Here is a 15,682-nt window from a genome sequence, read left to right as displayed (position 1 = left end):
TGTTCATTTAAAAGTTCTCTCTCTGTCTCTCATCTCCGCAAAGTCAAAATGACCCCACACCTTATTGTGGTTCTGAGTGAGCTGTGTCAAGATGTACAGACCCATCGGTAGATTAACTGAGCGCATGGTGACACAAAACGATTGACGCGTCGTGCAAATGGGCGGTAAAAAATTCACATTCTGTTTTGGGACACGACTGTCGCCCCCCTCACAGCTTCCCCAAAACTGGGAAGCTGCCCTTGTCGACCATGCCTAAATCCACCATTGCACACTTGGGCTCGCTATCTAGTCATCTTTCAGCATGAAATTCCAAATTTGCAGGTCGCACATATTTGAATACTTTCAAAAAATGCTTCCGCTGTCTCACTGGATGTAAAATGCGACCATTTGTTCGCAGTATGGAGCCCTGCATTGTATAACAATCCTATACCCTACTAGAAGAAAAAAATAGGGTTTCTGAGTCTATGAGAGAATTTTTGGATGTGTGCATACATTTTGATCAAAATTTAGACATTCTTTTGTAAATTTTGGTTGCATACAGCCGATCGTTGGAGAATTATGCGCCAATACATTGCTCCCTGCCTGTCTATTTCTATGGTATTATATATATTTTTTATCAGTTTTCAAATGTCATGAAATACCAAAAGAGCAGTGGTTGATCACTTTACACAACCTCAGATGTTTTCTTCCCCATAAGTGGATGGATCTTGGCCTGAAAAGTCATAAAGCGGACCAGATAGTATGATTCAGTGAGGCTTTATATCTAGGTAATGATACATACATTGGACACATACGAAAGTTAAATTATCAAAAATTGTGTGCGTTATGATATTGTCATCATTGCCAAAAGAGTAGCATATCGAATTCAGTATCTTTAAGGCCTGTCAAACTCTGAGCATTGATTTCCCAGCAGCAAGTGTAGCTTGGTCTACTTTGTCTCTGATTGGATAACGGTTTAACAATAGTTTGATGCATCTGCGGTCAAAGAATTGAAATGGCAGCATTATGGCAAAAGAAAAGACGAGAGGCACTCTTTGATTACGTTGCAGAGGGCAATTGTTACATTCTCCGGGGATAGACTGCAGCACTGTTATCTATTACACCTGCGCTCACCCCGAGCGCATGTTAAAAGGGACGAATCAATGAGGATGAGGCGCCTGGCAGAGAAAGGCACACCAGTTGGTTAGAGATGTGTAGCGCCTATATACGTGAGAAGCAAACTGGCTATGTAGGTCAGCCAAGCAGAAGGAGCTTTTTCCAGCACACCCCCACATTTCCCAAGATCCGCAGGCTTCATTCAGATCCACCAGCAGAGCTTCAGCCCACATGCATCCATTGACACGGTACAGGAAACTGACTCGGAGCATCATAAAGCTGCTTTATCCTCCTTACTCTCTTCTTTTAAGCCCTCACGTGGACATATACATATGTGATGCTTGGGTATACGAGAGCTAAGACACATGAATCATTGTGGTGTTGATACTTTTTTTTTTTCTTAATATGTTGAAAGTGACATTGTTAACTTTCTGCCCCTGATCATTTGTCAATTAAAAAAAGTAATTGAATCTAGATATGTCAGCAAAAGTAAAAATGACCAGAATAATAATTACAAGATTTTTTTGCCACTTCACAGGAAATGTGAGTATGGTTTGTCTATGCAAAAGCATTGCAGCCACCATACTACGGTCCTCTTGGTCTTATCATGATGTACAGGTTTAGTGGTTGCAATCTCAGGCATATAAAATGAAATCCTGTACTATTTGTATGTATATGACACTATCATAGTTTTGTTATTAGGTGTCTGCGTAATTTGCACTTCCTGAACTGCTGAACTATTTGTATTACAGACATCCTCTCCCAACTCATCCAATGAAAACTCCCCAGTGAGCCCACCAGATGAGCAGGGTCAGGGGGAGAGTCCAACTCCCCTGGAGGAGGAGGAACCAGCTTTCCCCCATACTGAACTGGCCAAACTGGATGACATGATCAACAGGTAGGTTTCTATACTGCATTTGGTCAAATAATGGGTGTCATTGTTTAGGTACAAATCAGTTGCAAGAAATGCATTTTTTGTTAATGAATAAATTTCATGCGCAGGCCTCGTTGGGTTGTTCCAGTTTTGCCAAAGGGTGAATTAGAAGTTCTTCTTGAAGCTGCTATAGATCTTTGTAAAAAAGGTAAAATAGTTGTTCAAATCATGGTAATGGTTTAGTATCTTCTGTCGTTGTTTAATATTCGTTATATGTTTACTAATAATTTGATGAGTAACAGACGTGTAGGCCCTTTGTCTTGTTAAGCTTTCACTTTTGCTCCCAATTGAATTCTTTTCTGTAACTGTCAGCCTCATATTAGTTTTTCTTTCATTTTTCTTTAAAGGTGTTGATGTCAAGTGTGAAGCATGCCAGAGGTTTTTCAGAGATGGCTTGACAATATCCTTTACGAAAATACTGACAGATGAGGCTGTGAGCGGATGGAAATTTGAGATCCACGTGAGTCCTGCAGCCTGCATTTTGATGCCATTTTCATCATGCTGCTTGTATCTAAAACAAACATCTTTTTATGATCTAACTCTGTGAGACATCCCGACAAGAATCGATTGCTGATTTGAGCGACTGAGAATAAGTGATGTTATTTTGAAAGCCTTCATCTTACTTAGCCAACGTTCTGATCAAAGAGCTCCTTTCAGTAAAACAGAGCCAGTATTGGGACACAGCACTGAGTCATCCCTCTCATATGAGGCTTGTTTTAGCTGCTCTATTTGCACTGCATATAGATTATCTTTCTTAAATTTTAGATCGCCTACGCCAAATAATTCAGTTCGCTTAAATGGAATTTTATTACATGCTACAAATAATTGGTGTCCCATTTTTATCCGCAGAGGTGCATTATTAATAATGCCCACCGACTGGTGGAGCTGTGCGTGACTAAGCTCTCTCAGGACTGGTTTCCTCTGCTAGAACTACTGGCGATGGCCACAAACCCCCACTGTAAGTTTCACATCTACAATGGTACTCGGCCCTCAGAGACGGTGCCTGCTGGGGTTCAGCTGGCTGAGGATGAGCTGTTTGCCCGTCCACCTGACCCTCGATCTCCCAAGGTAAGACTCGAGCGTTTGTGTCATTGTGAGTTCTCATTTAAGGGGATAATATGCTGCCAGAATGGAATGCTGTAATATTTAATTGAATCGTAAAGAGAATGTCATTTTAGTCGGTTTTGTTTTTGGCTCCCTATTGGTTTTTGTGACAATTATTTGATTTGCACAATCAAAGGGACACTCCACCTTTTTTTTGAATAGAGTTAAACATTTGATTCTTACCATTTTGGAATCCATTCAGCCGATTTCTTGGTATGGCGGTACCACTTTTAGCATAGCTTAGCATAATCCATTGAATCTGATTAGACCATTAGCATCGTGCTCAAAAATAATCAAAGAGTTTTGATATTTTTCCTGTTTAAAACTTGACCATTCTGTACTTACATCGTGTACTAAGACCAACGGAAAAATAAAAGTTACGATTTTCTAGGCCGATATGGCTAGGAACTATACTCTCATTCTGGCGTAATAATCAGAAACTATGCTGCCGTAAGATGGCTGCAGGAAACGCAATGATATTACGTAGTGCCCGAGAATAGTCCCCTTCTATCGAAGGATACTAAGAGAACTATTTTCGTCGGTCTAAGTACACTATGTAACTACAGTTTTAAATGGGAAAAATATCAAAACTCTGGTTATTTTTTTGCGCGATGCTAATGGTCTAATCAGATTCAATGGATTATGCTAAGCTATGCTAAAAGTGGTAGCGCCAAACCCGGAGATCAGCTGAATGGATACCAAAACGGTAAAAATCAAATGTTTACCTTTAGGAGAGCTGGAAAATGAGCATTTTATTTTTTTAAAGTGGAGTATACCTTTAAGGAAGTGTGGTATCACTTGATTTGTGTCCTGAGGCATTTATCTGTCAACTACTCAAAACTGCTGTGTAAAGTGACACACTAACAGCCAATTAGATGACAATTGACATGGACATTTTAATGTACAGTAGCAGGATTTTGGGCCAATGAGATTTCTCAGTAAGGCAGTGCTACCCATCCATTATAAAAATATAAACAAAAATGGCTATTGTTCAGCTTAGTTCTGATTTTTGACAAAGTAAATGAAAAAGATGGGTTTTACTAATATCTGGTTAAGATACTGTGTAGCATTAAGTTGTTTAGTGTCTAGGCTAGGGGGAAGCCAGCAGTATTTTTTCAGGATGAATCTGTCTAGAGCTTTCATTTCAATGACTTATTTTCTTGTTGTGCAATTGGTGCATTCACTAAAGACTTCCTGTTGGTTTTGTTTTCTTGCAGGGCTGGTTGGTGGATTTAATAAACAAATTTGGCACGTTAAACGGGTTTCAAATTCTGCATGATCGATTCATGAGTGGCCAAGCTCTGAATGTTCAGATCATCGCTGCACTCATTAAGTAAGAAAAAATAATATTAATTCTGTTTGCTCTGAAGTTGATATTTTATCTTGCTAACGTTTGATTGGTGGCTGTGTTTTGCAGGCCCTTTGGACAGTGCTATGAGTTTCTCACTTTGCACACAGTGAAGAAGTACTTCCTTACCATCATCGAAATGGTCCCCCAGTTTCTAGAAAACCTCACAGACGAGGAATTGAAAAAGGAAGCCAAGAACGAAGCCAAAAATGATGCCCTGTCTATGATAATCAAATCTTTGAAGAACCTGGCTTCTCGAGTACCAGGACAAGAGGAAACAGTGAAGAATTTAGAGATATTTAGGTTAAAAATGATTCTTAGGTAAGTTTTAACTCTTATATCGAATGATAAACTCCACCTTCTGTTATGTTGATTATTAATTTTTATATTATTTTTTTTTTGCCACAGGTTATTGCAGATTTCTTCTTTTAATGGCAAAATGAATGCACTAAATGAAGTAAACAAGGTGATCTCAAGTGTGTCCTACTACACTCATCGTCACGGTAATCCTGAAGAGGAGGAGTGGCTTACGGCAGAACGCATGGCGGTAAGTCATACCGAAGAAAATAACCATTGAGTCTTCACCCACAAGTGATTTGGCTGTAATAATTCAATAGTAGCGCATACTAAAACAAAATAGACTCATCACAATGCTTGTGTGACATTAGTTGAATATGGGATATTTTTGCAGGAATGGATTCAGCAGAACAACATTTTGTCCATTGTGCTGCGAGACAGCCTTCATCAGCCGCAGTATGTGGAGAAACTGGAGAAGATCCTCCGATTTGTCATCAAAGAAAAGGCCCTGACACTGCAGGACCTGGACAACATCTGGGCTGCTCAGGTGAGGGATAATACACAGTACACAGTAGTTCCTCTTAATCACAAGAACGTAATTGTGACAATGTTTACGTTTATACGTTTTGTGATAGTCATAGTGGTGTTTATATCCTCAGGCTGGGAAGCATGAGGCAATTGTCAAGAATGTTCATGATCTCCTTGCAAAGCTGGCTTGGGATTTCTCACCTGAACAGCTGGACCATCTCTTTGACTGCTTTAAGGTAATTTTTGATGAACTTTCTATTGTAGGGATTATGCATGATCACATAGTAAACAAACTTTTATGTCTGCTTTACTAGCATTTAAATAACAGAATCAATATGTTTAAAGAAATTATTTTCTGGTTTATAGGAGAGCTGGACTAATGCAAGTAAAAAGCAGAGAGAGAAGCTATTGGAATTGATTCGTCGATTAGCAGAGGATGACAAGGATGGAGTGATGGCTCACAAAGTGCTCAATCTGCTGTGGAATTTGGCCCATAGTGATGATGTTCCTGTGGATATCATGGACCAGGCCCTAAGCGCTCATATCAAGATTTTGGACTATAGCTGCTCCCAGGTATCCTTATCAACTTTACGTGCTAGTGGTATTTGGGTTAATGACGTGACATTAATTATTTTGTGTGCGTGTGGTTCAATTAAATGTAAAAGGGTTAAAATTTCAAAATAAATTTGCAGATTACTTACATACATTCTCTTTTTTGAGGAAAGTCTAAAATGTCTGGTTTTATTTCATTTTGAAAGAATATTTGGGGGATAATTAGAAAAATGTCAACGTGGTGTAAATGGTCTGTCTCAATTGGTGTAACTAGTATTTTTTAATTGAAAATATAAATATATTCATAAAAAATGTGGAATAAAATATAATCATCTCGTTACATGTAATATAAATTTGTTTTACATACATTTTTACATAATTTGTCAAAAATTATTTAAAAAAGAGCTCTTTTCAGCATATGTCAGGAAAAATATTACAAAAACGCATTATAATTTACATTTAGAAATAACTTAATATTTTTTTAAAATTATATTTTAAAATTATTTTTTATGATTACGCTTGCATGCCATCAAGGCTGATAAAATATAAAAAAAATTCATGCTTTGGTGCAATTGGTGGTTACACCATTTGACATTTTCACGTCTATTCAGTCTTAACTTTCATAAAAGTGGTGCAAATGTAATTTTTATTGCATTAACATAAACACACTATGTGCATTGGGGCTGTGACGATACATCGCGTTCGATACTGCGGCTCTGTGATCAGTAGGAAGTCCTTATCAATCTAAAATCATTATGAGTTTGAGTCGTTTATAATGTGAATTTAAAAAAGCAACACTCGTCAAACAAAATTATTCAAAATATTCTTTATTATCATGAAAATACCTGAAACAATCTGAAGAACAGCTAAATAAATATCCCTTTAGACATTTCCTGGAATAGTGTTTGTAATGCTACTTCTTCTGTGGCACAAATGGCGTTTCTACACGAGAGCGCCCTCTGGCTTTTGGATGTGGCGGCATTTCACCGTAATTCATTCAAATTCATTCATTGAGAAAACGCGCATTTGCACGATTAATCGTCACAGCCCTAATGTGCATTGAATTAAACCTAATGCATGTTTTAAAACAAGTTTTTCAGAAAGATTTTTAAATTGAACTTGCCAAACCGTTTTTGTCACTGACCCATTTATGGCAAAATTATGGCTTTTTTACTAATGCATTATACGTTTAAAGAAGTTAAATTGAGAAAAAAGTGTTTTGTGCCATTGTAGGATAGGGACACTCAGAAGATGCAATGGATCGACCGATTCATAGAAGAATTAAGAACCAATGACAAATGGGTTATTCCTGCACTGAAGCAAATTCGGGAGATCTGCAGCCTCTTTGGAGAAGCCCCTCAGAATTTAAGGTAACAGAACTCAGACAACTTTAACTGTCCATAACATTGTGATACTTGTTTTATTAAACAGGAACAAATGGACGAAAACAATTCCTCCATTATTTGTCCACATTCATACTCTTTACCATCAACAAGTTGAAGGAAGGAAAAAATAAATATACAATAGCAAATGTATCGCTGCAACATCCCTGTTGTTTTTCAGAAAGAAAATACCTATTAACTTACTAAAGAGCTTAAAGGGGTAAGTTGACAGCTAATTTTGGGATATATATTATTGTCTATTTTTAAACCTTCAATGTATGCATTTACATTTTTACTAAAAAATAGTTTATGAAAACTGTGTCCCCTTCACAATCCAATCAAATCACCATTGAATCAATGGTTCTTGATTTGTGGCAGGGTTATGCCTATAAAGAGTGCTAGTCTGTTATATTTCATAACCATATAAACCTAAAAAATATCATTTTAAAGCTTGACCCCTTAACTGGCGCAGCCCTTTTTGAGTGGGGGATTGTGAAAATGTGACGTGCATTTTCAAGTTAATATAACGCTTGCATTTTTTTGGTCTAGAAGCATAGTCTTGGTCTCTTTTTAAAGAAAACACTTTAAAGATTTTCACTGAAGAATCTAAATATTAAATAACAAAAAATTGTTATCGCAGATTAAATTTATTTTAATAAATAAAAATAATCCAATAAAGTATGTATTTTATATATTCAATTTAAAAAATGAATGTTTCATGACAAACATGCTACAAAAATTAAAGCAATAAGTCTAAACACTAAGTTTCACACTTTTATTGGTTTTACCATCAAAGGCCGCTAGGTGTCATTGGTTTGCTGCATACTCTTTTCACAAACTAATACATTACTGTCACTGCATTATTACTACTGCTAAAAGGTTTTAAAATGTGAACTACATTCTTAGTGCTTTCCCTGCCAAAATTTTTGTATATTTATAATAGGATTTTATTGTATATTAAATGCATTCTTATGACATTTTAACAAAGTTTACTTGGGTGTTCCGTACACAGGGCGGCGCAAGTTAAAGGGTTAAAGAAAAACTCCACTTTATAAAAAGTGCTGATAATTTGCTCACCCCCCTGTTATCCAAGATGTTTATGTCTTTCTTAGTTCAATCAAAGATAATTAGGATTTTTCTCCATAAAATGGACTTTATTGGATCTTAACAGTTTACAGTTTCAATTCAGTTTAAAACTGCAGCTTCAAAAGGCTCTAAATGATCCCAATTGAGGCATAAGGGTCTTATCTAGTGAAACGATCATTAATTTCGATAAAAAAAATTTATCTCGTCTTGCACTAGCTATGTGACACGCCAGCGCGACCTTGCATTTTACGAATCTCGTCGAAAGGTCCTGCGTTACATATATTAGACGCACACTTGCGGACCATTTTAAACAATGAACTGACACGTATACATTAATTAATATCATTCCACATACAGCAACGTCTTTTTTCTCCATCCTTGTAAACACTGGTGCGATACATCATGTGATTGCGTAATACGTAAGGTAATACTGGCACGTCACATGGCTAGTGCAAGACGAGAAGTTGTGGTACATATTTTTTATTTTTTGAGGGTGAAAATGAGCCCTTTGAAGCTACTTTAAAACTGCAATTTTATACTCAATTGAAACCATAAACTGTTGAGGTCCAATGAAGTCCACTATATGAAGAAAAATTCTGGAACCTTTCCACAAACTTAATTTCTAGGAAGACATAAACATTTTGGATGACATGGGGGTGAGTAAATTATCAGATTTTGTTTTATGAATGTGGAATATTCCTTCAACTGTACACCATTCATCTGGACTTGATTTGATCTACTGCACTCTTCCTTGGGGAACACTTTAAACGTGCAAGTCCTTTGCTTATTTGGACAAATTAAAATAGCAGAAATCTGAACTCACATTTTTCTACACTTCAACACTATGACATCAAATTGGTCACAGGATGTTGCACATACTTTAAACAAAATATATAAATCGTATTTTTATTAGGGCCGGGACTCGATTAAAAAAATTAATCTAATTAATTAGAGGCTTTGTAATTAATTAATCTAAATTAATCGCATTTTAATCGCATATAAATATTTGACCTGAGAACATTAAGAAGTAATTTTTTACATGGATTTTAGTATACACTCTTAGAAAGGATGTGTTAATTTTATACACATCATTGTGCTGTAAGCTTTTAACACATTATGTGTAATTTTAACACATTATGAGTCATTTTGTCTTGATTTTGTGTTCAAGTATAACACATGTTGTGTTAAAAGTAACACAAAATGTGTTGTTTCAATAATAACACAGAGATGGGTGGATTCCAGGACGACGCAGTTAGTGTGTTGTCCCAGAATCAACACTAATGTGTTGTTTTTAACACATTCGTTCTTAGAGTGTACCATGAATAATGACTGAATACATAAGCTTAAGCAACAAAATATTGTTTATTGAGCCCTATTCGGACAGGATTGGTTTTACAGGGGTAGATGGCGTAATGTAATTTTACCACAGGACGTCGGTAATATTAATGGTCAATTCGGACGGGATTAGAAATCTCTGTAAAACATTCAGAAGTGGGAGGGGTAACTCGTTGGCGCAGCGCGTCACCTCTCGTCTTCACGTGCACGTTACCTTGCTTCCAGATATCAGATGTGCAAACAACATGACACAGACAAGGAAAACGCGAAACACTGTGTTTAATTTCAGTTTGGGGAGAACGTCAGTTTCATAAACAGTTCCATGCCTCTGAGAAGTAAATTTGACTTTTTTTTTAAAGTTTGTGTCGTGTTTTATTCAGAAACTGACTTGTAACTGACTTGTTTCTCCGTCTAGAACGCAAGTAAACGCTTCTTTAAGCGCTTTTATATTTAAAAGAAACCCGCAAATTAAAAGGAAATGACGCGATTTACGTGTATATTTACAGCTGGTCTATTCGCACTGGATTTGTATTACCTGAGGTAATTTCTCCGGACCTTTTTACAGAAGGTAAAAGACGCCGTAATCTTTACTGACATTGTCCGTAATGATTACTGACATGGAGCATTCGGACTGGACTAAAATCACCGAGAAGCTCTGATAAAAACTTGCTTTACCCCACATCCCTATGTAAAACTAATCCCGTCCGAATAAGTCGTTGTGCCCGGAGTCGGGCTAATGTCCACGCTAGCTGCTGTATGTTTTGCATTGAGATGCTCGATGTGCTGCGGTGATATGTGAATTCCTTGTTGCATAGCTTACACACAACCATGCTTTTATCGACGCTTACATCCGTTCGTTTTTTATAAAAAAATTCCCATCCACGGGGCCAACCAAAGCGATCTCATCAGCCTCTTGGTTCATGTTCACTGTGGTTTGTTGTGAAGTCATGAACGCTAGTTGGTGCTCCAGTATAATCGGTCCGCCGAAACTCATGAGAAATGTTCCGCGGTGCAAAAATAAGTGCGATTAAAATGCGTTAAAAAATTTTAACGCGTTATTTTTGTGTAATTAATTAATCTTAATTAACGCGTTAAAGTCCCGGCCCTAATTTTTATCAACACTACCCATAAGGGACATGTAAGGCAATCATAGAGATAAGTTAATTCGCTCATACATTTTATTACATGTATATGGTTTTCTTTATTTATAGTCAGACGCAACGGAGCCCACATGTGTTTTATCGGCACGACCTGATCAACCAACTGCAACACAACCATGCGCTCGTCACACTCGTAGCAGAGAACCTGTCTGCATACATGGAGAACATGAGGCAGTTCTCCAAAGGTTAGTAGGCTTAACATTATGTTTAATGTTATATTGAATGGCAGCGTTGTTGCATTTTACATTGGAGTCATTCAATTTTTTTATTTAATTTTAATACTGTACATTTTTTGTTTTATGTTAGCAGAGCACACAGACTTCGATCCTCAAACGGTTAGGCCGGGAAGTCGATATAGTCATGTTCAGGAGGTACAGGAGCGGCTCAATTTCTTAAGGTATTTGTACTTTACCTTATTCATTCATTCATTCTTTCTATTCATTTTATTGTGTAATGAAAACAAATGTAAAAAAAACGGCAAAATTTAATTCTGTCACTTTAGCTTTCAGATCTGCCACCAGCTGTTAAGTCAAAAATAGAAAGTGTTCAATTATTTAACATTTTGTTTTGGTATGACCACTACTTAATATAACACATGAACAAGAGATTTTTGTCCAAAGGCAGTTTCTCTCCATGCATGAAAAAATAAGCTGTACTAGAAATGCAAATTTTGATGTCACCAGCAGTAGTTCACTTCCTCAAATTTGACAGGATTGTTTTCATACCAGTGTTGGAGTTCACATGAACTGAACTTCCGTTTGTATTTCTATAATGCAAAAATAAGAGGTCTACTGTGAAAATCATCTTGACTTTAAGCACTTTGTAAATGACTGAATATCTGCCTCCTTCAGGTTCTTGCTGAAAGATGGACAGCTCTGGCTCTGTGCGCCTCAGGCTAAGCAAATCTGGAAGTGCCTGGCAGAGAACGCCGTGTACTTGTGTGATAGGGAGGCCTGCTTCAAGTGGTACTCCAAACTTATGGGGGATGAGCCTGACCTTGACCCCGACATCAACAAGGACTTTTTCGAAAACAATGTGCTGCAGTTAGACCCCTCGCTGCTGACCGAGAACGGCATGAAGTGCTTTGAACGATTCTTCAAAGCGGTCAACTGCAGAGAGGGCAAACTGGTAGCTAAACGTCGGGCTTACATGATGGATGACTTGGAGCTGATAGGACTGGATTACCTGTGGAGGGTAACACTCAGTTCCTTACTTGAATAAAAAATGTGTTGATACAGATTTAGATTTTGTCTGCCCAAAAACCCAGAAAAAAATACTTAGAATTACTGTCAATACAAACATTTCAGCTCAAATTCAAATGGGAGCACTTGTTTTATCCTAATGTTTGTTCATATTTAGGTCAACGCATACAAAATTCAACTTTAACAAGTATTTTAAGGCTAGTTTCACCTTCTAATGTATCTCAATCTTCCTTCTCTTTTTCCAGGTTGTGATCCAAGGGAGTGATGACATTGCTAGCCGAGCAATTGATTTGCTTAAGGAGATTTATACAAACCTTGGACCAAAATTACAAGCCAATCAGGTAATAGTCTGACAGTGATCCACATCACATGCATAATGTTAACCCTCCTTCACCTTTTATTGCCCACTTTAGTGTGTTTCTGAGATTTGTTTTATCGCTCATTGCAGGTAGAGATCCATGAGGATTTCATTCAGTCTTGCTTTGACCGGCTCAAAGCCTCCTATGACACTCTGTGTGTGTTGGATGGTGACAAAGACAGCCTTAACTGTGCCAGACAGGAGGCCATCCGTATGGTGAGAGTACTGACTGTACTCAGGGAGTATATAACTGAGTGTGACAGTGACTACCATGAGGAGAGGACCATCCTGCCCATGTCCAGGTATATATTTTTTTGAATATATGTCTTTCATACTATTTAGCTTTATATTTAGAAGTAAGCCATTTGTAACTTTGTTTCGTTATAAAATATTCTTTGAACACTAGAACGACTGTTAACTCATTCCCCGCCAGCCATTTTTTTTAAAATTGCACGTTAGCATTTTTTGTGATTTTCACAAAAGTTTAACAAAATGCCTTTCAGGAAAATTTTCTTCAAAAAATATATAAACATAAAAATATATCAAACGAAAGATTAGACCCGCTGCTTTCAAACAAATAATAAACAACAAACAAAACGGGAAAAAACTTTTTTATCCTATCTTTATATTTTCTCTGCTTATAATCTCTTAAATATGGGTATTTTTCTTAAAAAATAAAATTTTTTAGTAAAAAGCTGAAATATTTGCATTTTTGTGAAGGAATTTCGTTAGAGATTAAGATTCAGAATGATGATCAAAACATACACATAGTTTAAAATTAGTAAATAGCATTTGGCTTCGGTTTTTTATAAATTGGGTAAGTGCGCCATCTAGTTGATAATTGTGGTATAGTAGATTAACATTAAATTCACCAGAAACATGTTTTTTTATGCAAATGTTTTCTCTTAATTGATGAGATAACTCGTCAATGGCGTGGAAAGAGTTAAAATAATGCACTTTATTTTACATGTATACCAACTTTCATCATAAAACTCTTTTCTATTCCCTTTATTGAAGATTTCTTATATTTTTGCACTGCTATGATGACGACCAAGTTTCAATACAAAGTGTCCCTGACAATTTTCTTTTTCCTTTAAGGGCATTCCGAGGAAAGCATATCACTCTAGTTGTGCGTTTCCCAAACCAAGGCCGACAAGTTGATGACCTAGATATTTGGTCTCACACCAACGACACAATCGGTTCTGTGCGACGCTGCATTCTGAACCGAATAAAGGCCAACAGCACGCACACCAAGATTGAGCTGTTCATTGGGGGAGAGATCATAGACCCAGCAGACGACAGGAAGCTAATTGGCCAGCTAAACCTCAAAGACAAAACAGTAGGCATTCATTTGACTTTCCTAATTCACCCAGTAGGCACTTTTACATAATAACCTTTGATGTGATTTTAACAATTGTTTGAACAGAACAAAATTGCAGAAAATCTTCTCCGACAGTTTTCTGGCTGAAGGTTTAGAAAATAATAAAGTCATTTTATTGTTTCTCACCATCTTGTCCTTTCAAATCTTTTTTTTTTTGTGGCACACAAGTAGAAATATTTAAGAATGTAGATGCTGCTTCTTGTCTTACAATGAATGGTGACTTGGGCTGTCAGTCCCTGATTGTCTGCTTAATGTCTCCTGTTTTATTCCAGTGTGACAGATCTATTGGCAAAGCACAAGCTAGAATCTAACCTTCACCACTAGTTTTATATAAAGAGTACTTTTTTTTAATGACTATTTTCTATTTAAAGCTCATCACTGCGAAGCTCACCCAGGTCAGCGCCAATATGCCTTCCAGTCCAGACAGCTCCTCAGACTCCTCCACTGGCTCTCCTGGAAACCATGGCAACCACTACAGTGATGGGCCAAACCCTGAAGTGGAGAGCTGTCTTCCTGGTGTGGTAAGCATCATGCCATATGTCTAAGTATACTCAAGTTGCTGGAGAAAATGGATGAAATCCAGCCAAATAATGTTTACTGTAAGCCTGTGTTATTTGTGCATTGCCACAGGTAATAAATTATTAAAATGAGATTGTTTATTTATTTATCGAGTTAAAATTATTTTGAAGTCAAGAATGTTCATCCATCATCAAAAAATCATCCTCTTTTTGCATACTAAGTCCTGATCACTCTGTTGGGGTTTATTTTGTTATATCATACTGAAATGTGTCACCGTCCCACTGGCGTGCAGGGGTGTAGTGTATTAGTTCTTCTTGGGGAATGACCTATGATCTCTCACCATTTTGCCTTCGAGCAAGGCACATAACCCTAGACTGATCTGGGCAGATTGTCTTTTATTAGGTTTAAAAAATCCTTAATGGCTTGCTTAATTGCACCACATATATTGTAACTATCCTGACGATTTTGTATTTAGCAGATTTAATATGTACCTCTGACATTAATCATTTTTATGGTCTCAGATAATGTCGCTGCACCTGCGCTACATCTCTTTCCTCTGGCAAGTGGCGGATCTGGGCTGCAATCTCAACATGCCTCTCCTGCGGGATGGAGCTCGTGTTTTAATGAAGCTTATGCCTCCAGGTGCTTTATATGGTTCATTAAATTAAATGGCTAGTTCAGACGCCTATGTGCACTGATCTCTTCTCATTACCCTTGTTGTTGCTTTTCAGATAACGCCACGGTGGAAAACCTGCGGGCAATCTGTCTGGATCATGCCAAACTTGGAGAAAACAGCCTTAGCCCCACGTTGGACTCGCGTTTCTTTGGGCCATCACCATCTCAAGTGCTTTATCTGATAGAGGTTTGCCATTATAATATTTGACACGGGCCCAGTTTTAAAAGACTAATAGCTGGGTGCGTTCTTGTCAAAAAGAAAAAATTGGATTTTTACAGTGTCTCTTTATGTCCCAGGTGGTGTATGCCTTGCTCATGCCTGCTAGTGGAACATTAGGCGAGGATGCTAGCGACTTCCAGTACAACTTCTTGAAGAGTGGTGGCTTGCCGCTAGTTTTGAGTATGCTCACCAGAAATAACTTCCTGCCAAATGCTGATATGGAGACCCGGCGGGGAGCGTATCTCAACGCGCTAAAAATAGCCAAACTTCTGCTCACAGCTGTAGGCTTTGGCCATGTGAAGGCCGTGGCAGAGGCCTGCCAGCCCGTTGTGGAGGGGACTATCCCAGTATCACCCGTAAGTTGCCCTTGCTGTGGAATTAAGTTATTAAGGCTATTTTACAATATCCAATATATATCTTCTGTCTTCAGTGTAAATATATAATATATTATGGTGCATAAATTGGACGTGTAATGGTTTGTCAGATTAAGAGTGCAGAATAGGTTA

General features: G+C 37.5%; 1 protein-coding gene across 6 annotated transcripts in view; it reads left to right on the top strand.

The window, feature by feature from the left end:
• usp9 (ubiquitin specific peptidase 9) overlaps positions 1–15,682 on the top strand; it is a 39,362-nt gene that overhangs the window by 7,172 nt on the left and 16,508 nt on the right. For 2 of the 6 annotated variants that reach the window (XM_065251845.2, XM_065251842.2), the window contains exons 3-24: positions 1,848–1,993; positions 2,098–2,177; positions 2,377–2,489; positions 2,879–3,097; positions 4,351–4,466; positions 4,551–4,802; positions 4,890–5,028; positions 5,173–5,325; positions 5,438–5,542; positions 5,673–5,879; positions 7,092–7,228; positions 7,422–7,460; positions 10,873–11,006; positions 11,128–11,218; positions 11,673–12,015; positions 12,269–12,364; positions 12,472–12,683; positions 13,480–13,720; positions 14,134–14,283; positions 14,803–14,923; positions 15,013–15,143; positions 15,254–15,532. In XM_065251845.2, the coding sequence (XP_065107917.1) occupies positions 1,848–1,993; positions 2,098–2,177; positions 2,377–2,489; positions 2,879–3,097; positions 4,351–4,466; positions 4,551–4,802; positions 4,890–5,028; positions 5,173–5,325; positions 5,438–5,542; positions 5,673–5,879; positions 7,092–7,228; positions 7,422–7,460; positions 10,873–11,006; positions 11,128–11,218; positions 11,673–12,015; positions 12,269–12,364; positions 12,472–12,683; positions 13,480–13,720; positions 14,134–14,283; positions 14,803–14,923; positions 15,013–15,143; positions 15,254–15,532 (3,504 nt within the window). The remainder of the gene's footprint in view (positions 1–1,847; positions 1,994–2,097; positions 2,178–2,376; positions 2,490–2,878; positions 3,098–4,350; positions 4,467–4,550; positions 4,803–4,889; positions 5,029–5,172; positions 5,326–5,437; positions 5,543–5,672; positions 5,880–7,091; positions 7,229–7,421; positions 7,461–10,872; positions 11,007–11,127; positions 11,219–11,672; positions 12,016–12,268; positions 12,365–12,471; positions 12,684–13,479; positions 13,721–14,133; positions 14,284–14,802; positions 14,924–15,012; positions 15,144–15,253; positions 15,533–15,682) is intronic. The other 4 variants (XM_065251848.2, XM_065251847.2, XM_065251844.2 and 1 more) reach the window with 3 other exon arrangements.

This window comes from Paramisgurnus dabryanus, chromosome 15 (genome assembly GCF_030506205.2).
Source record: "Paramisgurnus dabryanus chromosome 15, PD_genome_1.1, whole genome shotgun sequence".
Classification (NCBI taxonomy): Eukaryota; Metazoa; Chordata; class Actinopteri; order Cypriniformes; family Cobitidae; genus Paramisgurnus; species Paramisgurnus dabryanus.
This window is presented reverse-complemented; position numbering and strand designations above follow the sequence as displayed.